Source organism: Ranitomeya variabilis, chromosome 2, assembly GCF_051348905.1.
Source record: "Ranitomeya variabilis isolate aRanVar5 chromosome 2, aRanVar5.hap1, whole genome shotgun sequence".
Classification (NCBI taxonomy): Eukaryota; Metazoa; Chordata; class Amphibia; order Anura; family Dendrobatidae; genus Ranitomeya; species Ranitomeya variabilis.
The window spans coordinates 937,015,074-937,040,290 of NC_135233.1; the positions used below are offsets into that span (position 1 = coordinate 937,015,074).

At 38.8% G+C, this 25,217-nt stretch overlaps 1 protein-coding gene across 10 annotated transcripts in view; it reads left to right on the forward strand.

Moving 5' to 3' along the window:
• The window catches only part of PLCH1 (phospholipase C eta 1), a 366,784-nt gene extending 342,870 nt beyond the window's left edge, over positions 1-23,914 (forward strand). For 4 of the 10 annotated variants that reach the window (XM_077290705.1, XM_077290706.1, XM_077290704.1 and 1 more), the window contains 7 exons: positions 2,841-2,965; positions 4,037-4,121; positions 13,613-13,759; positions 16,649-16,728; positions 17,196-17,255; positions 17,617-17,968; positions 20,820-23,908. In XM_077290705.1, the coding sequence (XP_077146820.1) occupies positions 2,841-2,965; positions 4,037-4,121; positions 13,613-13,759; positions 16,649-16,728; positions 17,196-17,255; positions 17,617-17,968; positions 20,820-22,789 (2,819 nt within the window). In that variant the 3' untranslated portion in view covers positions 22,790-23,908. Of the gene's footprint in view, positions 1-2,840; positions 2,966-4,036; positions 4,122-13,612; positions 13,760-16,648; positions 16,729-17,195; positions 17,256-17,616; positions 17,969-20,501; positions 20,530-20,819 lie in introns of all 10 variants that reach the window. The other 6 variants (XM_077290709.1, XM_077290712.1, XM_077290708.1 and 3 more) reach the window with 2 other exon arrangements.
• The last annotated feature ends 1,303 nt before the right edge of the window (positions 23,915-25,217 follow it).

Here is a 25,217-nt window from a genome sequence, read left to right on the forward strand (position 1 = left end):
GCTTTTTTTTACAAGCCATTTATTACAGTTAGCTGAATGCTTAGAGTTGCATTTAACTGATAAAACAAAACGTGATCTGTTGCTTATATACAAGATGGACTCCTCCTTACCAAAGGCTACTGAAATAAAGCCATAACCAGTGTCATTTGTTATTCTATGTAATTATTGACTGCATTGAAGAGTAATATTTTTTTGGGGGGAAGGGGCAGTCTTAAAATTATATTAAAAATAATGTGAGTAGATTATAATACATTTAGACATCATTATGTATTTTATTCTTTGCAATTATTAGTGTAGAAATTATACCTGTGATGTGGCAATATATCAGAAAATGCACCTGAAAACTACGTAATAAATAGTGAGCCTTATGTATGTTTATACAAAGGAGGAGGTCAGCTCTTTTATTACTTATTAATTGTATATATATATATATACACCAATAATTATCCTGTATATTAGGGCCATAAAGCAAAAACATAACATGACACCCAAAAGAAAGCTTTACAAATAGCCATATGTCAATTTTAAAAATTATAATTTTTATTTTGAAAAAAATTCATATAAAAAAGATATGTTGAACAGTAATAAGACAGTAACCACAAGTACAAGAATATAGGTGGGTACACCCAGGGATGTATAGTAAACCTTACAAATCCATACAAGTGAAAGATTTTGAACAGGTTAATCCTTCATCCTATTATGTTACTCCAAAAAACATGTGTGGCATGCTTAAAGCACCCACAAAAGAACACTGGCAGAGCACATATAGACACGAATAAATAAATGAACCCCTGTTTTGTAATGGCAATGTTGCAGTCAAATAGTGGGGCACATAGAAATAAATGCTTAAACTAAAATATGTAAGTAGGCATATGATATTAAGCTCTGCTAATAGACAAAAGTATGGCAGTTATAAATGCATCATAGGAGTATATAGTATCACATAATAGCCATAAACATATACGCGGTATAGTTACCTAACAAAGTAAGACCCGGGAGACGCACCACAGCCGACGCGCGTTTTGTTTTTGTACTATATACTCCTATGATGTATTTATAACTGACATACTTTTGTGCGTACTTTTGGATATTAGCAGAGCTTAATATCATATGCCTACTTACATATTTTAGTTTAAGCATTTATTTCTATGTGCCCCACTATTTGACTGCAACATTGCTATTATAAAACAGGGGTTCATTTATTTATTTATGTCTATATGTGCTCTGCCAGTATTCTTTTGTGGGTGCTTTCAGCATGCCACACGTGTTTTTTGGAGTAACATACGGGCAGCACGGTGGCTCAGTGGTTAGCACTGCAGCCTTGCTGCTCTGGGGTCCTGCGTTCTAATCTCACCAAGGAGTGTGTATGTTCTCCCCGTTTTGGCGTGAGTTTCCTCTGGGTTCTCCGGTTTCCTCCCACATTCCAAAGACATACTGATAGGTATTCTAGATTGTGAGCCCTAATGGGGACAGCGATGGTAATGTTTGTAAAGCGCTGTGGAATTAATGGCACTATATAAGTGAGTGAAATAAATAACATACATGCATAATAGTATGAAAGATTAACCCGTTCAAGTTCTTTCACTTGGATTTGTAAGGTTTACTATATGTCCCTGGGTGTACCCACGTTTATTCTTGTAGTTGTTGTCTTATTACTTTTTAACATATCTTTTTTATATGAATTTATTTCTAAATTAAAATTATAATTTTTAATATTGATATATGGCTATTTGTGTTATTAATTGTAGAATAGTGTGTACCTGCAGTGCTCTATTAGAGGGGTTATCATTCATTATATTCTCATAATATGGTTGCTCATCTTAAGGCCTCCAAATATATTTGATGAAAGTTGGCCAATCTCACTGATTTTCCTAGTACCTGCCAAATATCTTGTGTTAAATGAGGGACCTCCCTACCCTCCCCCAAAAGATAAAGGCATTGAGAGAAGGATTGAGCAGTTGGAATATCAATGCCCGATCACTTCATTTTCTGGGGAGATAAGTCACCTCTGGCGCTTTTCTTCCGTTTCCCCATTAAAAGACATAAGAACGCTCAAGTGAACGCTTACGCGCATGAAGCAATCAGAAGCGATAATTAACTGCTGAAATAATTTTTGGCCACGAGAATTGCCACGTATATGGCCAGCTTTACACTAAGTGCACTCAGCATGAGCTAGAAAGTGGTAAGAACTGTTAGCCTATTATAAAGGCTGAGTGACAAGTTTGGAAATGGAAAAATGTCATGATGTTGTGAAGATTCACATTTACAGAAGCTTTATACAAGTAGCTGCTGGAAGAAACTCTCAGTGGACATGCCTGTGGATTTATGACTGTCAGGTTTACCTGCCTTTGGCTTCAAGAGTCTTGACATATTCCCAGATGGCAGAAAATTCCATCTGGCTCTGAAAGATACAAACATAAGGAGGAGATTCCATCTTCAAAGATATACAGCTTAGAATACAGTTACCGTAGCAGAAGGTGACCAGTCATGTAGTATATGCTTGTTGTCAGGATGTAATGACGTTATTTCACATGACCCATAGAAGAACTAGGCAGAGAAACACATGCACTCCATAATTTAGGCTACTTACAATAACGGTACAGATAAATGGTTTTCGAGATTACGTAAGGATATTCTCATACCGTTTGAGAACTTTTGGAGGAATCATAGACACATAGAGCTGCAGAGGAAGAAGCCAGACTAAGGGATGTTGAGACGTAGAATGACGTAGTTACATATACCCAAGTATCACACATTTGCTTTAAAATATATCAGATTAGTAATTTGGTAAAATGTATTGGTGGACTAGAGTGAAATATCTGCATTTTCTCGTTCTATAGGAGTGTTTAATCCATTCTCTGGTGACCCTCTACCAGCTAGCCCTAAAAAGCAGCTTATCCTTAAAGTTATTAGTGGTCAACAGCTACCAAAACCTCCAGATTCCATGCTTGGTGACAGAGGAGAGGTAAGCAATATGTACCATTAAGTCTTTATATGAGAATAATCTTAAATATGTTATTTATTATGTCCGCGTTAGATAAATCTCCAAATCTACGTACATATGAAATGAATTTGTCACCTGGCTAATCTTCTTAATTGGCGGCCTTTGTAATAACAGTAAATGACCTGTGATGTCCAGTGAGTCTGAGACTTCGTGGAGACCGCCATATGGTTCTCCGTAATTCAGCATCCCATAGAGCATTTTACACTCCAGTAGGAAAATAAAGCACAGATGAAATTGTGAGCACATGAAAGTACAGTTGTGTTTGATAGAATTCTATGGGTGTTGTAAAAACGGTTTTGTGCATGGTTTATTGAGCTGTAATATGTGCCCCAATTGTTCACCAGGATACTCTTGTATGACCGAGGGCCTTGGTACCAAAATAGGAACTAGGCCATGCGTGAAGAGTATTCGGCACTTAATTTTTTAGAAATCACTAGTTAAAAAAATTAAGCGTTGTAATGTACCGTATATTATGTTGTTAGAGAAAAATTCCCACTCCTCTTCTCCTCTGCCTGCTTCTTGCATTCATTATTCACTCTCAATTCACTGCTCAAATCTCTATTCAGCAAGAACAGGATATCACCTCACTTAGGGATAAGATCACATGTGCTGACTATAAAGAGGGGAGGAAGGAGAAGGTGGATTGAGATGAAGGGCTAAAACAGCTAGATTGAAACAGAGATGCTCCAACTGCTTTTTAGTTAGTATTTAATTATATCCCAGATCTGGATTTACAGCTACAAAGCACAGTACTGCTGTAGAATGTCCTCCATGCTGTTGCTTCTGAGACTGTTCTACAAAGACAAGAGAGCAGGGTCTTCTTTTCTCTGTGTACCATGTATGAGAGAGATCCTAGAAGATGGCCTCCACCCACTGACTCAGGGGAAACTGACAAAGAGGGAAACTGTTTACTTACTACACTATGGCTTAATGTGACACAATATTTTCTGGCAAGGTTTAATAGAGATGTTAATTAACTTAATTAACAGACTACTGTGAATCTATAGATCTTATTATGTTTTCTTTACACAGATCATTGACCCATTTGTGGAAGTGGAAATTATTGGTCTATCAGCGGATTGCTGCAAAGAACAAACCCGTGTGGTTGATGATAATGGTCAGTAATAGATGTTTTTAGTATTTTAACAGTAGCCAGACATAAATTGCTTGGAATAGGTACATAATAGTTAGTATTTTTTTCCTTTGTTGTATTATAAGTACTGCTTTTTTATTCATATAAATTCTTTTTTTATTTATCATGATTTCGTTTTACAGTATGGTTAATGGCATTTCAGAATTTGAAAAATAATTACTGTCTTCAGATAAATACAGATTTTTCAGCAAATTCCCTGTGAATCCACTGCAAAATATGCATGTTTTACATAAATAAATTGCTGTGGATTTGACTTACATTTCATTCTTTGAGATGCAAAATGGTTTGGAATTGGGATTCACAGCAGAATCCAGAGCAGGAAAATAATCAGTTCCAAATCCAAAAAATAATAGACATTGTGTTATTTTGATAGCAGCATTTTGCCCTCATACACAGCATGAAAATTTACACAATAAGTATGTGATTTTGAAAATAACTATCACATATATTTTAACATGATCTTTCCAGTGGAGCTTTAATGAGGCGTACAGAGATAGCATTTGGAGCTCCTAAACCTGAAGAATGGGCCCCTGAATAACCTTGCCGTTTTGAACTGTGAATCAAACAATGTTGGTGGAAAGGAGATGTTTCTCAGTTTAAGCAAAGAATCTAAAATGTAATGTAGTTTACAATATATACATTAGCGACTAGTGTTGAGCGATACCTTCCGATATGCATTGGTATCGGTATCGGATAGTATCGGCCGATACCGGCAAAATATCGGATCTCGCCGATACCGATACCCGATACCAATGCATTTCAATGGGACGCAAAGTATCGGAATGGTTCCCAGGGTCTGAAGGAGAGGAAACTCTCCTTCAGGCCCTGGGATCCATATTCATGTGTAAAATAAAGAATTAAAATAAAAAATATGGATATACTCACCTCTCCGGCGGCCCCTGGACTTTACCGATGTAACCGGGAGCCTCCGTTCCTAAGAATGAGCGCGTGAAGGGCCTTCGATGACGTCGCGGCTTCTGATTGGTTGCGTGAGCGCTCATGTGACTGCTCACGCGACCAATCACAAGCCTCGACGTCATCGCAGGTCCTTCACGCGCTCATTCTTAGGAACGGAGGCTCCCGGTTACGGCGGTAAGGTCCAGGGGCCGCCGGAGAGGTGAGTGTATATATATATATATGTGTGTGTATATATATATATATATATATATATATATATATATATATATATATATATATATATATATATATATCCATATACTCACCTCTCCGGCGGCCCCTGGACCTTACCGCCGTAACCGGGAGCCTCCGTTCCTAAGAATGAGCGCGTGAAGGACCTGCGATGACGTCGAGGCTTGTGATTGGTCGCGTGAGCGGTCACATGAGCGCTTACGCGACCAATCAGAAGCCACGACGTCATCGAAGGCCCTTCACGCGCTCATTCTTAGGAACGGAGGCTCCCGGTTACAGCGGTAAGAGCCAGGGGCCGCCGGAGAGGTGAGTATATCCATATTTTTTATTTTAATTCTTTATTTTACACATGAATATGGTTCCGATACCGATTCCCGATATCACAAAAGTATCGGAACTCGGTATCGGAATTCCCAACACTATTAGCGACCAAAAGTTTAGCATCTTTTTTTAAAGTGTGATTACGGTACTTCTGTCTGGTTGTTATGATGCCATTTTCCTGGTGATTTTAGTAAACTGGAAGCAAATGGTTGTTTGTTATAAGGATGAAAATTGTGTTTCACCTTGTTTTATCCCTTGATATCTTAGTTTTCAACATTTTCTGGGCCAAATGTTTTGCATATTTTGTCATGGTTAGTCGAATTTTGCCCAAATTTTTTTTTGAGTGTGTGTTTTTGCTTAAAACATGGCAAAGATGAAGCCAAATTTATCACCAGACGTCAGGAAGCCTAATATTCTCAGACTGAAGTCAGTCATAAGTCAAAAAAGGTAGTTATGGAATTCAACTGCTCTCAGAGTCAAGTGTCATGTATAATAAAGAAAGAAAAAGAAGGTTATGGTACAGCTGACGAACCTAGAAGTGGATGACCACAGAAAACTTACTCCAAAGCTAATAATAATAATAATAATAATAATAATTTTATTTATATAGCGCCAACATATTCCGCAGCGCTTTACAACTTATAGAGGGGACTTATACAGACAACAGACATTACAGCATAACAGAAATCACAGTTCAAAACAGATACCAGGAGGAATGAGGGCCCTGCTGCTCGCAAGCTTACAATCTATGAGGAAAAGGGGAGACACAAGAGGTGGATGGTAACAATTGCTTTAGTTATTTGGACCAGCCATAGTGTAAGGCTCGGGTGTTCATGTAAAGCTGCATGAACCAGTTAACAGCCTAAGTATGTAACAGTACAGACACAGAGGCTATTAACTGCATAAAGTGTATGAGAACATGATGGAGGAACGTGATTATGTTGTTGTTTTTTATTAATAGGCCACACAGGGATAATTAGGTTAATGCGTAGGATAATGCGTAGGATAATTAGGTTAAGCTGATACATAATTAAGAAAAAGTCAGTATCTGATGTCCATAAAAGTGCTGTACAGATTTCACGTGAAATGAATGAAGAATATGGTGTCAAAGTGAGTGGCCAAACTGTGGTGCTACGACTAAGAGCAGTAGGGTTGAATGCGCTAGTTCCAGTCAAGAAGCCTTTCATCTCTGCAAAGAACCAGGAGGTCGGATTTGAGTTTGCCAAAAAACACAGACAACTGAAAGAGTCAGATTGGTCATTGTCAAAGGTGTTGTGGTCGGATGAATCCAAGTTCAATCTGTTTGGTAGTGATGGCAAGCACTATATATACCACCCTACTGGAAGACGTAATGATGTAAAGTACCAAACACCTACTGTGACATGTGGTGCAAAGTATCGGTTTGGCGCTTCTGCATCTGCCATTGGCCCTGTGCATAGAATTGATGGAAATATGAATGCTACAATGTACAACGTTATACTGGAGAATGTAATGCTGCCACATGGTAAAACCAAAGTAGGCAGGGGCTGGAAATTCCAGCAAGATAATGATCCTAAGCACACATCCAATTTAGTCAAAAATTGGTTAGCAAAGAAAAATGTTCACCTGTTGCAATGGCCAAGCCAATCTCCTTATTTACACCCTATACAGTTCCTTTGGGATGAGTTAGGGCAACGGGTTGGGGCCCGTGCCTATAGCAATAAAGATGAATTCTTTGCAGATTTGCAAATTGAATGGAGCATGATCGCTCAGGATGTCTTGAAAACCCCTAGTGGCTTCAATGCCCCTTTGGTGTGGAGCAGAAATTAAAGCAAGAGGTTATGCTACAAAATGCTAAGTTATGGCATTGTAAACTATCAGTTACTCTCTATATTGTGATCAATAAATAGTATATGCAAAACTTTTGGCAGTCCGTTTTCTTTAATTAAATAACCATACCTGTATTCTAAAGCATTTTAGTGAAAATTAGTGTCTTGCATGATGACAACGTCATTCACTTTCAATTCATCATCAGGAAAATGGCATCACAACAACCAAACAAAGTAATCACACTTTAAAAAAAAAAAAAAAAAAGCAAAACTTTTGGTTGCCACTGTATGTTCCACTGACAGGAGATACAAGGGGATAGCATCTTGGCAGCGCGCAGAACTTATCACACTGAGATTAGTAAATCATGTCTATATATTCACATCAGTAATGTGTTTGTTGTACTGTTGACCATGTCACTCTGGTATTATTGAGCCATTTCTTCTACCAAAACCTGACAGAAGCTGAATAATTGTAGTCTCAGATTCTGTTGATTTACCCATTACAATAAAAAATCTTTTATATGTGAAAATTAATCTGTGCTTTCTCCCTGCCAGGTTCTTGTCTAGTTTCCTCTGCCTATTGTTAATATTGTCATGTATCATTAACCCCTTTCTGACATTTGTTGAAGTAATACATCCCTGTACCCTGGGCCTATCTGACCAGGGACGTATTATTACTGCATGGCGATCGCTCGCGCACACAGTCTGTGCCTGGACGATTGCCGCCGGGTGTCAGCTGATTCTGACAGCTGTCACCCAGCACTAAGTGCCAGGAGCAGTCACACCCCACTCCCAGCACTATAACCCCCTAAATGAGACGATCGAAAGCGATCGCAGCATTCTGGGAGCTGGCAGAGGAATAACAGCAACTCTGCCTTTGGATCGGAGACCCCGCTGCGTGATGCAGGGTCCCAGTCGTTGCCATGGTGACCCGATGTCATCATGACGACATCCAGGTCACCCGAGCTAGGAAAGTTGCTTGATCATTTGCGGTTCATGATCTGCAACTTTCTCTGTCACTGCAGAGCTGACAGTTTCTACAGCATGGGGATGCTGCTGCATTCCCATGCTGTATAAGTGACCAGCCTGCAAAAAATGATAGTCCAATATTGGGACTATATAAAAAAGTAAAAAAAAGTTATTTATTGTAAAAATATTAAAAATCTATCAAAAATAATAATAAAAAAATCAAAATATATTGTATCTCTAAATATTTGTATGAAAAAAATAATAATAAAAGTACATATATTTGGTATCGTCGCTTCCGCATCAATCTGACCTATAAAACTGTACCACTAGTTAACACCCTTTAATGAACACCATAAAAAAAATTTTTTAAAAAGGCAAAAACAATGCTTTATCATCATACCGCCGAACAAAAAGTGGAGTAAACCGCGATTAAAAAATCGGAATATGAATAAACATGGTACCGCTGAAAACGTCATCTTGTCATCTTGTCCCGCCAAAAACCAAGCCACCATACAGCACAATCAGTGGAAAAATAAAAAAGTTACACCTCTCAGAATAAAGTGATGCAAAAATAATTATTTTTTCCATAAAATAGTTTTTATTGTGTAAAAGCGCCAAAACATGAAAAAAAATATAAATGAGGTATTGCTGTAATCGTACTTAACCAAAGAATAAAGCTGCCTTATCAATTTTACCACACACGGAACGACATAAGCCAAAAAAAAAATGGGGTCACTTGTGGGAGGTTTCCACTGTTTAGGTACATCAGGGGCTCTCCAAATGAGACATGACGTACGTTAATGATTCCAGGAAATTTTACAAAAAGTTAAATGACGCTCCTTCCCTTTCCGAGCTCTGCCGTGCGCCCAAACAGTAGTTTTCTCCCTCATATGGGGTATCGACATACTCAGGAGAAATTGCCCTACAAATTGTATGGTGCAGTTTCTCCTGTTACCCTTATGAAAATGCTAAATTTTGTGCTAACAACATATTTGTGGGGAAAATTTGATTTTAATTTTTTTGGCTCAACGTTGTAAACTTCTGTGAATCACCTGAGGGTTCAACGGCGTCACCACACATCTAGATCAGTTCCCTGAGAGGTCTATTTTGGAAAAGGGTATCACTTGTTGGAGATTTTCACTGTTTAGGCACATCAGAGGCTCTCCAAACACAACTTGGCTTCCACCAATTGTTCCAGGAAATTTTACGTTCAAAAAATCAAATGGTGCTCCTTTCCTTCCAAGCTCTACCGTGCGTCCAAATAGAGGTTTTTCTCCATCATATGGTGTATCACATGATCAGAAGAATCTGCACAACAAATTTTGAAGTCCATTTTTTTCTGCTACCCTTGTTAAAATAAAGTTAAATGTTCTTTTTTTTTTTCCACATTCCAAATGTGTCTGTTCTGTTAACGGAAATATAGGCATTTCCTTGTTACTGGTAGTAAAAAAGGCTCTGGAAATAGTTATGGCTCCTCGCCCCCCAAAAGAAATTCAGCAAATTCTGCACTCCCAAATCCAAATGCCCCCTCGCTTCTTGACATTCGCAGACCATTTCGTCAAAGTCTGAGTTCCAAAACGTCACTCCTTCCTTTCCGAACCGTACCGTGCACCCACACAGTAGTTTTCCACCACACGACTCTATGCTATAAACGTCTACGAAGCACTTAGTGGTTCAAGGTGATCACCACACATTTAAATACATCCCTTGAGGGGTCTAGTTTCTAAAATTTATGGGGGCTTTCTACTGTTTAGGCACATCAGGGACTCTTCAAACGGGACATAGCATCCGCTTTCTATTCCAGCCATTTCTACGTTAAAAAAGTCAAAGGATGCTCCTTCTCTTCTGAGCCCTGCCATGTGCCCAAATAGTAGTTTTCCCCACATATGGGGTATCGGCGTACTCATGATAAATTGCACAACAACTTTTGGGGTCTATTTTCTCCTGTTACCTTGGGAAAATAAAAAAAAATTGGGGGCTAATGTAAAATTTTTGTGAAAAAGTAATATGTTCATTTTTTCCTTGCACGTTGCATTAATACCTGTTTAGCATCTGAAGGGTTTAACTTCTTTAGGCCTTGTTCACACTATCCTTTTTTTCCTGCGGATTTTTCAGCTGCGGTTTTGGAAAAACCGCAGTGCAAAACCGCGGTGGTTTTCACTGCGGTTTTTTGTGCGGTTTCTACTGCGGATTCCACTGCGGGTTTCCAACTGCACTTTCCTATTGGTGCAGGTGGAAAACCGCTGCGGAATCCGCAGAAAGAATTGACATGCTACTTCTTTTTTTCCGCAGAAAATCCGCGCTGATTTTCAAGCGGAAAAACGCAAAGTGGGCACAGCGTTTTTTGTTTTCCATAGGGTAACATTGTACTGTACCCTGCATGGAAAACGGCTGCGGATCCGCAGCTGCAAATCCGCTGCGGATCCGCAGCAAAAACCGCAAAGTGTGAACATAGCCTTAATGTGGTTTTGAGCAGTTTGTGTGGTGCAGTTTTTACAATAGTGTCTCCTTTGTGTATTTTCTGTCACGCAAAGTCACTTCAAATGTGATGTGGTCCCTAAAAAATGGTTTTGTAAATTTTTTGTTGGAAAAATTAGAATTTGTTGATCAACTTTTAACCCTTCTAACTCCCTAACAAAAAATTATGTTTGAAAAGTGATGCAGTTATAAAGTAGACATATGGGAAATGTTATTTATACATTATCTTGGACAGCATGACTAACTGGTTTAAAGATATAAAAATTGAAAGTTTGAAAATTGCTAAAATGACAAAATTTTCGCCAAATGTAATGTCTGATATTTTCACAAATAAACGCAAGTTATATCGAACAAATTTTATCACTATGGGGTCATTCCATATCAAGTGATCCAAATATGAATATTTTTTTTACCTGACGTCTTTAGATTTTTTTTATTTTTTGGTTTTATGAAGTACAACTTTAGTTAATTACAAATTAAAAGTTTAGAATTTTTTTCTTCATCAGTTAATTTTTTACAGATTTTTAAAGTTTTTAAAAAGCGCAGATTTTGGCCTGGTATGGCTTTACATTTTTTATCATATATCGGGCTAGAATTAAGATATAGAGGCGGGAGAGGCATCATTTTTCTCAGAACGGTACCGGCTTTCATTTGATATGTCACAAGACTATGTTTCTTTATATTTTGTTTTGGTGAAATCAAATTAAACATTTTGATGCGCAATTCTGAAAAAAATGTATGTTTTAAAATTGTGAAAACATGCATGTGTGTTACTTGTGTCCTTGTTTATATTTGTACAGGGATTCAACTTGGGATCTATCAACTTGGGACCTATCAAATTTGTATTTTTTTTTAAGCCTTGAATCATCTGATTTTATGTTTGTGTGAGTTTCTTCCCTTTTTCTTTTCAAATTACAACTTATTGAATTCAACATTTATATGTAACAATAAAGAAACGCAAAAAACAAATACCGAAGTGCCAGAATAAATACATCTTAATCATCATAACAACTTGCTCAGCATTTTCAACCTGAATTCCTTGAACAAGCCAAAAGAAAAAACGTGATCACATCCTCAAGTGTGGTTTTCTAAATAGTCTCGTCCTAATTATGTTAAAAACAAGATTAAAAGAACCAATATTTTTACCACCTATTTATACATGGAACAATTTTTTTTCTACTATATCACTAAACATGTCATTTCTGAAGTGTTTAAGAAGAATAGTCCAGTAGTTAAATCCTCGTACTATAAAATATGAACTAATCAAACAATTAATAGTAGGTTTTTACACTGGGCTTCTATCATCAGTGTGTCCCTTCTAGTGGGTGAAATGCCATCTTGCCCATAAGCGCTCACTAGCAATGGCCGTTTCCTTCTGTGTCAGAGTATGTGCGGCCTGTCATGGTGCTCGGCTCCACCTGAGTTATATCTGATTTTTGTTCACTTTTACAATGTCTGATTTTCTTGGATACACAAAGGATGGCGCTGGACCAGAAGGTGCAGAAAAGTCCTTTCTACGTCTTCATTTTCACAATCTTTGGAGAGTCCAGTAGCCACCAGCGCCGATCATATTCACAGGTCACATCACCAGTTGTGTCATCCATTGCCGATCTTGTGCCGCCTTTTACCACGTCATGGATGTCACTGTCTTTATTGCCACTACATGGGATGACAGTCCGGTATTGCCGAGTCCCTGTGATGGGTTCTGCTTCCTGTAACCGAGGTTTTCACAAACTCTCCTCCTCTTCGTAGTCCTGGTTTGTACAATACATGAACTGGATGTTAAGAGTATTTTTCTCCCTCCATTTGAGGAGTTGCCTGGGTGTTCAGATTTGGTGTGAATACGGTCTGTGGAGGCCCGAGCTGCCGGCTGTCATCTGCTCTGCAGTCACCGTCTACCCCTGTTCAATCTCAGGTTGGGCCCTAACAAAGCTTTCTCCTCTGTCCTCTCCTGCTTCTAAGCTCTAACATAATAAAATAATACAGGAATATCTAACAATCATGGATTATTTGGTAAATATGGACCCCACACTTCTACACCACAGGCTGAACAGACCTGAAATCAAGATTTTTGAACTGACACTGTAATAATTTTATTTTTTAAAATATGATCCCATCATGATCCCAGCTTGTATTTTGGTGCAGAAGTGGCTAGGAGCATAACAGGTACATGTGCAGTTTTTAAAATTTTTAAATTAAACGTTTTTTCCGGAAATGCATTTTAAAGTTTTGCGCTTGCATTCACATAGGTAAAATATTATTAAAGATACTCTTGTGACATATCTGGTGAAAGCCTGTACAGTTCTGAGTAGAATGGTGTTTATTTTGTTTCTCTATCTCTTTTCTAGCCTGAGTTATGGGGAGAAATGTAAAGGCAGGCAACACCGAAATTCGCACTTTTTCCGAACTTTGAAAATCAATAAAAAATGTTAAAAAAAATATCTAGAATTTTTTTTCTTCACATTTTGCATTCTCTGACACACTATTACCAAATAGCAAAATCTCAAAAGAATTAAAAATATAGTGGTAAAAATCATCGGTTCACTTGACATGGAATGACCCTATGATGAAGTACAGTATGTCATTAAATACATTCTCAGAATCACTGTGATCCGTTGAAGCGCTCCAGAGCTACCACATAAAGTGACACTGGCGCTGTACATGTAAGTGTTTATTAACTTTCTTATTGCTATCTATCTCTGTAAGTATCATTTGTGTTTTATATTTCAGGTTTCAATCCGGTCTGGGAGGAGACCCTCACTTTTACTGTCCACATGCCCGAAATAGCCCTGGTCAGGTTTTTAGTATGGGATCATGATCCAATTGGACGGGATTTTGTTGGACAGAGAACTGTGGCCTTCAGCAGTTTAATGCCCGGTATGGTCAACGATTATTCAGTGTTGAAACTTTTTTTTTTCTTTTTAATATACGTATTCTCTATTCTTCTGGATTATGGGTTCACCCATAATATTCTGTGTACGCCCTCATGTACAGTGTTCTAGAATGTTGTATCTAATTCCCCAGTGCTCTGCATAACACAAAGATAGCTTTTATTATACTCACCTACTGTCCAATGGGCGTCTCTGGTCTTGATCTGGCACCTCCTTTCTTCTTGCAATCGCCATCCCCCTTCTCTGCTTTGTGTGGATGACATGCTGAGGGCAGAGCTAAGTATTGCAGTGAGCATGCGGCGGAGCTCTTTGCCTCTTTCCCCGCACATACGCACTATAGTACTTTGCTTTGCAGGGCAGAAAGACGTATGCTTGCACAGGAGCGGGATGGAGGACACTGTGTAGATGGCATAGGACGTGTAATACACAGGAAGCAGGATGGCGATCACAAGAAGAAAGGATGAACACAATTTGCCAAAAGGCAACTAATTCCCAACTAAAGGTTAAAGTAAAACATAACTTTTAATCTTGCTATTAAAGAATATATTTAAAATTTGCTATGCTGGTGAAAGTAAGCTATTAGGATATAATACACTATCTCATCCCTTTGGATTTATGATATCCTATATAGTCATTAATTTGATTTCCAAAGCATGGTGTGGCCGCTACCACTGCTCCTATTAGGTAATTAATTCCATTCACCAAGCAAGCTATTAAAACAAGCTAGACCTCCCCGACATGTTTCGCCAGAGAACCTGCCTTCATCAGGGTTAGAGGTTAGCCTAAGAAGAAAGGAGGCACAAGACCATAGGCACTTATTAGACCCGACCGGTGCTGTAGGTGAGTATAATTAAAGCTATTTTTTGTGTAATGCGGAGCACATGAGGACTTGTATACAGCATTCTTGAAGGCTGTATATGAGGGCTTAGATGTGCTAGCCCTACTTTATCTGGGGAAAACCTGGAGACAGGTTGCCTTTAATGATAGCCTGGCACTTCACAGCAATACTTGATGATCTTAGGATAGGTCATCCATATTTTGGTCCTGTAGAACCTCTTTAATTGGACTGACTTGTATATATTTCAACTGTACCCAAATGTAAAAATATACAGTGGGGCAAAAAAGTATTTAGTCATTCAGCAATAGTGCAAGTTCCACCACTTAAAAAGATGAGAGGCGTCTGTAATTTACATCATAGGTAGACCTCAACTATGGGAGACAAACTGAGAAAAAAAAATCCAGAAAATCACATTGTCTGTTTTTTTTATCATTTTATTTGCATATTATGGTGGAAAATAAGTATTTGGTCAGAAACAAACAATCAAGATTTCTGGCTCTCACAGACCTGTAACTTCTTCTTTAAGAGTCTCCTCTTTCCTCCACTCATTACCTGTATTAATGGCACCTGTTTAAACTTGTTATCAGTATAAAAAGACACCTGTGCACACCCTCAAACAGTCTGACTCCAAACTCCACTATGGTGAAGACCAAAGAGCTGTCAAAGGACACCAGAAACAAAATTGTAGCCCTGCACCAGGCTGGGAAGACTGAATCTGCAATAGCCAACCAGCTTGGAGTGAAGAAATCAACAGTGGGAGCAATAATTAGAAAATGGAAGACATTCAAGACCACTGATAATCTCCCTCGATCTGGGGCTCCACGCAAAATCCCACCCCGTGGGGTCAGAATGATCACAAGAACGGTGAGCAAAAATCCCAGAACCACACGGGGGGACCTAGTGAATGAACTGCAGAGAGCTGGGACCAATGTAACAAGGCCTACCATAAGTAACACACTACGCCACCATGGACTCAGATCCTGCAGTGCCAGACGTGTCCCACTGCTTAAGCCAGTACATGTCCAGGCCAGTCTGAAGTTTGCTAGAGAGCATTTGGATGATTCAGAGGAGTTTTGGGAGAATGTCCTATGGTCTGATGAAACCAAACTGGAACTGTTTGGTAGAAACACAACTTATCGTGTTTGGAGGAAAAAGAATACTGAGTTGCATCCATCAAACACCATACCTACTGTAAAGCATGGTGGTGGAAACATCATGCTTTGGGGCTGTTTCTCTGCAAAGGGGCCAGGACGACTGATCCGGGTACATGAAAGAATGAATGGGGCCATGTATCGTGAGATTTTGAGTGCAAACCTCCTTCCATCAGCAAGGGCATTGAAGATGAAACGTGGCTGGGTCTTTCAACATGACAATGATCCAAATCACACCGCCAGGGCAACGAAGGAGTGGCTTCGTAAGAAGCATTTCAAGGTCCTGGAGTGGCCTAGCCAGTCTCCAGATCTCAACCCTATAGAAAATCTTTGGAGGGAGTTGAAAGTCCGTGTTGCCAAGCGAAAAGCCAAAAACATCACTGCTCTAGAGGAGATCTGCATGGAGGAATGGGCCAACATACCAACAACAGTGTGTGGCAACCTTGTGAAGACTTACAGAAAACGTTTGACCTCTGTCATTGCCAACAAAGGATATATTACAAAGTATTGAGATGAAATTTTGTTTCTGACCAAATACTTATTTTCCACCATAATATGCAAATAAAATGATAAAAAAAACAGACAATGTGATTTTCTGGATTTTTTTTTCTCAGTTTGTCTCCCATAGTTGAGGTCTACCTATGATGTAAATTACAGACGCCTCTCATCTTTTTAAGTGGTGGAACTTGCACTATTGCTGACTGACTAAATACTTTTTTGCCCCACTGTACCAGATCAAACCAATGAAACGTTATTTCTGAATAATGTGAAAATGCCATACTGACATTCATAAGAGGTCAGCTGCCAATCCTGTGGATTGTCATTGTGACAATTGTTGTGTTGTCCATTTGGTGACATTGTTATTTTCCTTGGACTCTTCTGCCAGGATACCGACATGTTTATCTAGAAGGACTCACGGAAGCCTCCATATTTGTCCATGTCACAATAAATGAGATCTATGGGAAGGTAAGCCGGTTTAGTTCCAATATGCTCTTCTAGGCTGTGCCGGGTCAGTGAAGTCTCGCATTCTGCGTAAATCTCTTTAGTTCAGCAGGCTTGATAGACTGCAATTATAAAGTATTCCAGGACAGTCATGTGGAAAGTCCACTTTAACAAGTCTGAGTGAGATTGCATTTCACTCCGGCTAATGAAAGGCTTTTCGTATTGAGATACCAGCTGGCTTTACTGCACATTGCACAGATATTTTGTTCATTAACTGGTGGTTAGAATTTTAATATTAGTGTTTTCCATGTTATTAGCTGTCCTTCAGCAATGAATGTAACCACCTAGCTGAGCTGTAATGTAATTTTTTTTGCAGAGAAATTTTAAATCTGTTCAGCTACGGATTTCCTTTCATTGATGCATAAATTATACGCCTGCTCACATACCGTTTATTACAGCGGCTCCAATTTGTTTTTTTCTTTCCATTTCAGTGGAGTCCTTTAATACTCAACCCCAGTTATACTATATTGCATTTTCTTGGAGCCACAAAGGTAGACCCACGATAAGTACATAGTGCCAGTTACCTGTCGCATGGCAAAGTAATGTATGCTTAAGCATCATTCCTCATTCCAGCATGGACCACCTTAGAACAGTGTGCTTGTGACAGCATTATGCATACTTTACTTATCATATGCATAGAATTCATCCATTTTGTACATCTGTGTGATTACCACTTAGAAAATTCATGCAAAGATGGTTTCACTGCTCATGGTGTATTACTGGTCATACATGCATGTGTTTGTCAGGCTTGTAATTAGCGGATAATCCCATCTGTGGTGGTCATCCTTATTCCTGTATTAGTTCAGTCTTAAGATATATATAATGAGTTTCTTTTTTTATATATATTTTTAGAACAGACAATTTATTGGGCTTAAAGGGTTTTTCAATAGAAGCACAAAGCGTGGCTCAGTGGAGAGCAATGGTCATATACGGAAGCGATCAATCGGAGAACGAATTTTGAGGCGCACCGCCAGCGCACCTGCCAAAGGTAGAAAGAAGACGAAGATGGTTTTTCAAGAGTCAACAGACAGCAAAGACTTTCCATGTGAGGTGTCTGGTGCTAAAGGGAAGGATGTTGTAATGAGGAGAACTTCCAGAAGTCTACAGGCCAGACCTGTTTCAATGCCAGTGGACAAGTTTCTTCTTGGGTCCTTTGAACCTTCAACATCAGAGTCTTCTAAAGATACCAAGTTAAATGACATAGGTAATAGTTTGCTAAACATACTAAATTAAATGACATGGGTAATGTTTCTTCCCTTTTATTTAGTATGAAGGGTGGACGATGGCAAGAACCATGTGCAGGCAATATTTTCTTTTCTTTTTTTTACTGTTTTTGTAACTTTGGTTAAAGAAGGGTAGTTTGCAAACTCTTCAGGGGAGAGTGTTAACTTCCGAACTTTAACCAAATTGTGACATTTTATTTATTGGGTTCCCTGCCTAAATGTGTTTGTATGATTGAATATGCATGGGCAACAGGATCGTTTAAATGGATATGGTAACACTCTGTGACTGAGTCAGAATGGTCTTGTTTTAAATTGTAATATTTAGGATTTTGGATAATACAAAATTCTGTGTTTTCTATAAATTAATTACTGATCAAGTGGGCATGTGTCCCTGGTGCTGGGTGCTAGAATGAACACCAAAAAAATCACTCTGCTTTTAATACAGTATATAGATACATGATTAGATATCAGGATAGAGAATAATTTATTGAATGCTGGTCATCAAACCTCCAGAGCCGAGGAATCCGGTTATGCAGAGCCTTGTCTTGAATGGAGCAGAGAGTGCATGCCTGGCCTCCACTCTATTCATTTTTAATGTGACTACTGGGAATAGTGTTGTACATAGCTTTCTCCAGCAGTCCCATAGACTGTGAATGGAGCAGAGGTCAAGCTTGTTCACCTTTGCTCCATTCAAGACAATAATCTTCAGAGCCTGGTTCCCAGGATCCATAGCTTTATTCATGGAATTACAGTGGTTGGACTCTCGGTGATCTGTAAGTTATGCCCTACCCAATTGAAATGAGATGACCTACTATCTTGGAATAACCATTTTAGCATATTGTTGTTACTCTTATATCAAGTGTATAAACAATTTGAATTAGATAGTTGTAAATCTAGTCACTTATTTTCTGCTCTTTATAATATAATGACAGAGAAAATAAAGGGTAAAGGAAATTTTTTGCCAAGTCTAAAGACAGCATAATACAGTGGCTTATACCCTGATTCGATTAGGTCACTCTGGAGACACGAGGGTCAGTGGGTGCTCTCGTAAGCGGACCTGGCTGTCTTTAGAAACACCGCATAGATCCGGGCTCATCCCACTGAACGCCCACACTCATTCCCCATGGGCATAATACTACACAGACAACACAGGTTGAGGATAAAAACAGTGTGACAGTACATTATTGAACCGCCAACAGACAATTATATATAGAACAGTCCCAGCAAAATGCCCAAGATGCAAAATTGTAAAGTCTCAGCCTTCTGGTGACTCGCCAGGGTTAGAGGCTTCCAGGGCCGACTACTTCCGCCAGTGGCACCCTGCTTTTGGCGGGCACCCAAAGAGAGGAGGTAATGACAAGCTTAGGAAGCTGACAGTCCATTGAGGCACGTGGCTGGGTGACCGGAGGGTCCCAAAGTAGCTTCTTTGAACATCTCCATGGAACCAAGTGACTGGATGGTCTCAACCTGACTTACCCAATTGTCTCCATGGGTTCAATTACTGTCAATGAAGCAGATCTGTATTCTTCCAGCTAGAACTGTGGTCCCTTAATCTGGGCATCCTGTAGATTGTCAAATCTTTGTTCCCGTTGATGGAGCAGTTGGCTGTGGTTCTGTAGCGTCTTTTTGGAAACAGAGGCAGATCCCCGTTTTATAGTTCGCAGCTCTTATTAGGGTGCTTTTCCACAGAATTGGGGGAAGGTGGCAGGAGGTCAACTTTCATTGTTTCAGTAGTTAATCAATCTGCATAGTTTGTCCTTCACAACAAGCTACATAGACTTTTACAATGGGTAATCAACATATTAGCAAACATCAATTGTTCAATGACCCTGCATCCCTGTCCTCCAAAGATAGCAGCACAATCACCTGTAAGAGCAGATATAATAGATAAACAGCAGCCATTCAACAATTCACAAACAACAATTCAAGGGTCAATGTTCAGACAATATGAACAATAGTTTCTTGACTTACTGCAAATATGCGTCTGGCAGAATTAAGATTAATTGCTGTGTCATCGCAGTCATATTCTTTTTTTTTTTTGCTGTTTTCTTCAGAAAATCACTCTATATTAGCTGCGGAGGAATTGTGTACAGAGTTATACTATTCATGAGTGATGAGCTACTCACACCGTCCCTCACTGATTGAACCTAACAGGGGAAGAACTGACAAACATGGCAATCTCTGAGAAAGGGGACATAATCTCTTTAATATTTTGGACTGCACTGCACAAATCATGGAGAGGACTCAAGCACTTATTTCCCACTGTAGCTAATAGACAATAATGTTTGGGAAGAAAAACTGCAATAAGTTGTAAGTGACCCAGAGATAGAATCAGGATCTTTGCCACAACTTTATTTGGACTTTAAGGTGCATAAACCTAATGATAAAAACCCTTCAAACCTGGAGAATCCATTCACCAATGCATTGCACTGTTGACCTAGCTGGTAGTTCTGATAGCATTCATACTGTATTAAGCTTAAACACATTTTAACAGAATTGTTTTATGTTTTCTAGTACAAATCTAATTAGGAAACTACTAAAGGTAATAATGTATTTAGTGTGGTATTTCATTACCATCATTTCCAGAAATGGCTACATCTCAGTCTGGATGTCATCCATTCAATGGACAACGTCAAGTGGTCACAAAATGGTGTAATCATGTCTTTTCATTTCATACACGAAGTCTGCACAAAGCTTGGATCCATATTGACTGTATGTCGCACAGCATTTTACCATGTTACACAACCCATACATCTGTCTTCTATGATGAATGCCAACTTACTATATATGAAGAGTGTATTACATTCTTTTCTTTTCCTTTTACACCCACAGGTAATGAGAAAAGTAAGAAACACAGACCAGTTACAAAAGAACCAATGCTTGAATATACCCAGAATCCTGCATGTCTTCCCAAACATCCATGCCTGGCTGCTGCCACAGCCAATGGACATGTTGTACATAAGAAATGGCGAAGTTTACACTTAGACTATGGTAAAAGATGCGATGATGATATTAAAGAGTTTAATGACACATTTACAAGTGAATCTGGGGATGAAAAAGAAGAAATGAAACAGAAAAGTATAAATATTGAAGACTACAAACCAGAAACATCACTAAATTCATTTTGCCAGCCAATATCGGCAGCATCTCAAGAGAGATTCAATGTTAATGATTTGATGTCCATCACAGAGTTCTCAACTACTGTGTGTACAGAAGCAAACAATTTACAGTCTACTGCAGTTATTTTGGAAAATGACATATCTGAAATGATAAATGAGGTTCCCTCTCTAGATGATAGTGACCTTGGCAGCTCGATATCGGCATTGATTAGGCGGTTTGAATTCACCGATGAGCAAACTAGCTTGACTTGTGTCTCAAGTTTAAATGGCTTAAATAGTCATACAAAGATTTCTGGATATTCTGAAATATTCACACCTGCTATTTCAACACCAAGAAAACACTCTTCAGTGCCAAAGCACGTGGATCAACTAATAAACTCAGCAAATAATACCACAATTTTTTCTAGCCCAGGAACAACAGAATATTCAATGTACACAATTATACAGGAGGAAAACCTGAGTGGAAGCACACTGATGGATGCCAATACTGTCAACATAAATGACAGATTAGTTGATGAATCCAGAATTTCAACATGCAAGCCAGCACGTCCTGAAACAAAGCCAAAGCCTGCCAAGCTTGTTTATCCTGAAATAAAACCAAAACCCACAAATATCCGTCCAGCCAGCATGGAAAATCTTTTGAGCTCATCAAGTACCGATCATATAAACTGCCTGACCAATAGGCTACCTTCAGGACCTTCTAACAAATTTTCTACTGGTGGTCCTGTTGAATTTCAGAAAGCATCTCAGGGTCTGCAAGATGTTTCTCAAACCTTTCATTCACAAAACATTAGACATAGGTCATCACATCTACCCTACCAGAACAATTTCAACAACTTAATCACTTCAGATAAATTATATCAAAATGCTATGCTACATACCAATGTTGAACAAGGGGAGGTCTCTAGTTCATTAGGAATCCCTCATATATACCAAAGGAGAGACCAGAAAAATTCCAATGCACTTAAGGACACAAAATATATTGCCCACAGAGGCAATTTGCACACTCCTCACATTCCAAAACAAGCAGGTTCAAATATGTGTCCAACTCAAGGAACCAATCAACCTAGTTCATGCAAGTCAAAAAGCCTTGGAGACCTAACTTCAGAAGACATATCTTGTAATTTTGACAGCAAATACAAACGGATAAATAGGGGCTTTCTTTTGTCTGGCAATTCGGAGGACTCGTCATCTTTTGTAAAATCTAAACATCACTCTACAGATACATTAACTGAGCAGTTACGCAAACTGGTGTCTTACGATCAAGAAGATTGTAGTAAACCATCACTTTACGAGGAGGATGAATTGGAAAAACCAAGACCGCTAACACGGAAGTTGTCTTCTAGAAGTCAAAGTAGAGTGAGAAACATCGCTAACCGTGCCAAGGAAAAGCAGGAGGCCAATAAACTAAAACAAAACAGTCCATTTCCAGGTGGTGTAGTCCTAAGAAACAAGCCACCCATGGCCTGTCCACCTGTAAACAGACATTCCACTGGTTCTTACATTGCAGGATACTCTAGTAACTTCATCAGAGAGGGCTTGGAAGGCAGGGGTATACCAGAGGGTGCATGTTCTTCCCAGACCTATAGACTTAACGACCAGTTTTGCATAGATCGTTTCACATATCAGACTGAGTCATGCAATACTGAAGAACCAGAAGTCTATTTCCTACTAAGATTGTAAATTGTATATAGGTCTTAATTCATTGTTGTTTACAAGATGTTTGATTTTATCAGAGCATTTTATTAGAAATTCATTTCCAAATGATATAGATATATGGTTATCATGATTAGTCTTCCTTTAGTTTTTTGCTCTTCCCATCAGAGTCTGTAAATATTAGACTTTTTGCATTTATAATTTTACATTTTTAAGTTTACGTCGGGTATTAACAGGGAAGTACGTGCATGCAATCACCAAGATTCAATGTAACATGCATGTACATTATATTCATAAGAAGCAATCCTGTCAATCTGCACAAATCAGCAAATGCTATTGCAATAAATACTGGATTTCCCTACTTTTGTTAATTTATTTACTTTTTAACTTGTAACTTGTTTTCTTGGCCTAAGTGTTAAAGTCTGAAGTTACGCATTATGACTGCAGTCTGGTGAATCTTGACAGTGTGTGATGCGTACACTGTCGCCAATTTCCCTGTATTTTCCGTGTGAGTGGGTAGTCATGTGACCATATGTGTACAATTTGCTTACTAGTGGTCAAGTGCTGACTAGTCTCATCCAGGACCTCTCAATTCTCTTCCATTACAAGAAGCTGAAAGCGCCAAGTTGGCACATAATCACCCACTCACTTGGGGAATACAGGGTAATCATGACCTGGTGTGCATCACACACTGTCACAAGTCCGCAGTCTGCAGACTTTTTTTTATTTTTAGACTAGAAAATACCATTAACCGTGTAGAGTGAAAAAATATATATTAATTGTCAAAAAGTGTTGTTTAACCATATGAAAGATTTTTGTGAGATAGGATAACAAATCATTGAATCCATTTTGTGGTCGATAAAATTCTCAGTAGACTAATACTAAAATGTCACTGTTCTGGGCAAAATACATATAATTTTAAGTGACTAACCATTATTCATTGCCAAGTCCATAAGAAGGCAGTGTTGTCTCAAAGCAGATAAGAAGATGAAGTATCTGAAGCTGCTGGATGCATGCTAATGTATTGGTTGCTATGTATTCTGTGTGGAACCCTGCTGGTTTCTTTTTCATGTTTTCTCCTCTTCTCATTATCCTTGGGGACTTTTTATTCAATAATGGTTCATTATTAAAATTGAGCTAATCAAGAACTGCAAAATCTTCTCATGATGCGGTGTTCATTTTTATTTTACAAGGAGCAAATGAGCGCATCAAGATAAAGCGGAAAGCAAATTTTATCAGACAAATGAAATTGTGCTACCTCCGGTATTAGTCATTGTCTGATCTGGAAAACCCATTCTTAGAGAAGCATGACCTATGACATTTTGTATATAGGGCTGATGCTTGCCAACACTCAAGTATACGTGCAACAGGGAAAATGTAGGAGAAATTATATGGTGCCCATTCAAAAGATTGAGGTATCACTCTGGCAAAGCCAGCAGCTTGTAGTGTAACTAGAGAGAGAAAAAAACATCATTGCCCAAACTTATAACTAGTAGGCAAGCGAGTACTCATCCAAAAGCCGAGGTTACATTGTAACGTGGGGGGGGACATCTATCATTGTGCATGTTCTAGAGAGGTCATCACTTTCTTTCAAAAAGGTCAAATACATTTATGTTGCAAATTCTGCAAAATTAAAAATACTGTGTGACATTTTGACACTTTCTTTGGGATGTCTACTAAACATGCTTAAAAAGTTATGCAGCCACAATTAGCACCAAATTTACCATTCGACAAATATTGAGTGGTTTAGTTAAACGGAATCTGTCAGCAGGATGTCACCCCCAAAATATTTGTGTGCATGTCACTCTTTGATAGACCAGTGCAGCAAAACCCTTTACATGGCCAGTCCATTCCTATGTTAGGCTATGTTTCCACGTTGCATTTTTGCAGCATTTTTTTGTTGTTGCTTTTTTTTAGGCAAATTTTAAGTTGCGTTTTACAGTACCAGCAAAGTTGGAAAACTGCTGAGTTTTTGAAAACTTCAGCATGTCACTTCTGTCAGCGTTTTTTCAACATATTTGCAGCATTTTTCACCCATAACAAACAATGGGTGAGTGCAAAAACGCAGTAAAAAAAACAGAACTATCAGTTTTTGGTGCAAAAACCTGAGGCAGTTAAATCATGCCTTTTTGGGGGGCACCTAAACTTTATCAAGATGAACAAGAGACAACAAAAACGCAGCAAAAACTCAACTTGTGAACATAGCTTTACTGACAAGTCAGTGTTTGAATTGACATGCAAATAAGGCTGTAGATCTGATGCCTTTGTCACTCCATCTTTATTCCCAGCGACACTTCCTCCTGCTTGATAGACAGCTCCTTTGCCTGAAGTAATATAGCCTAGAGGCCGATAGTCAAGTACGAGGATGCGGCACTGAGTGGAGAATAGAACTGGAGTGACAGAGGCTTCAGATCTACTCCAGTATTTTCGACAATTGAAGGCGTTTTGTGCCATA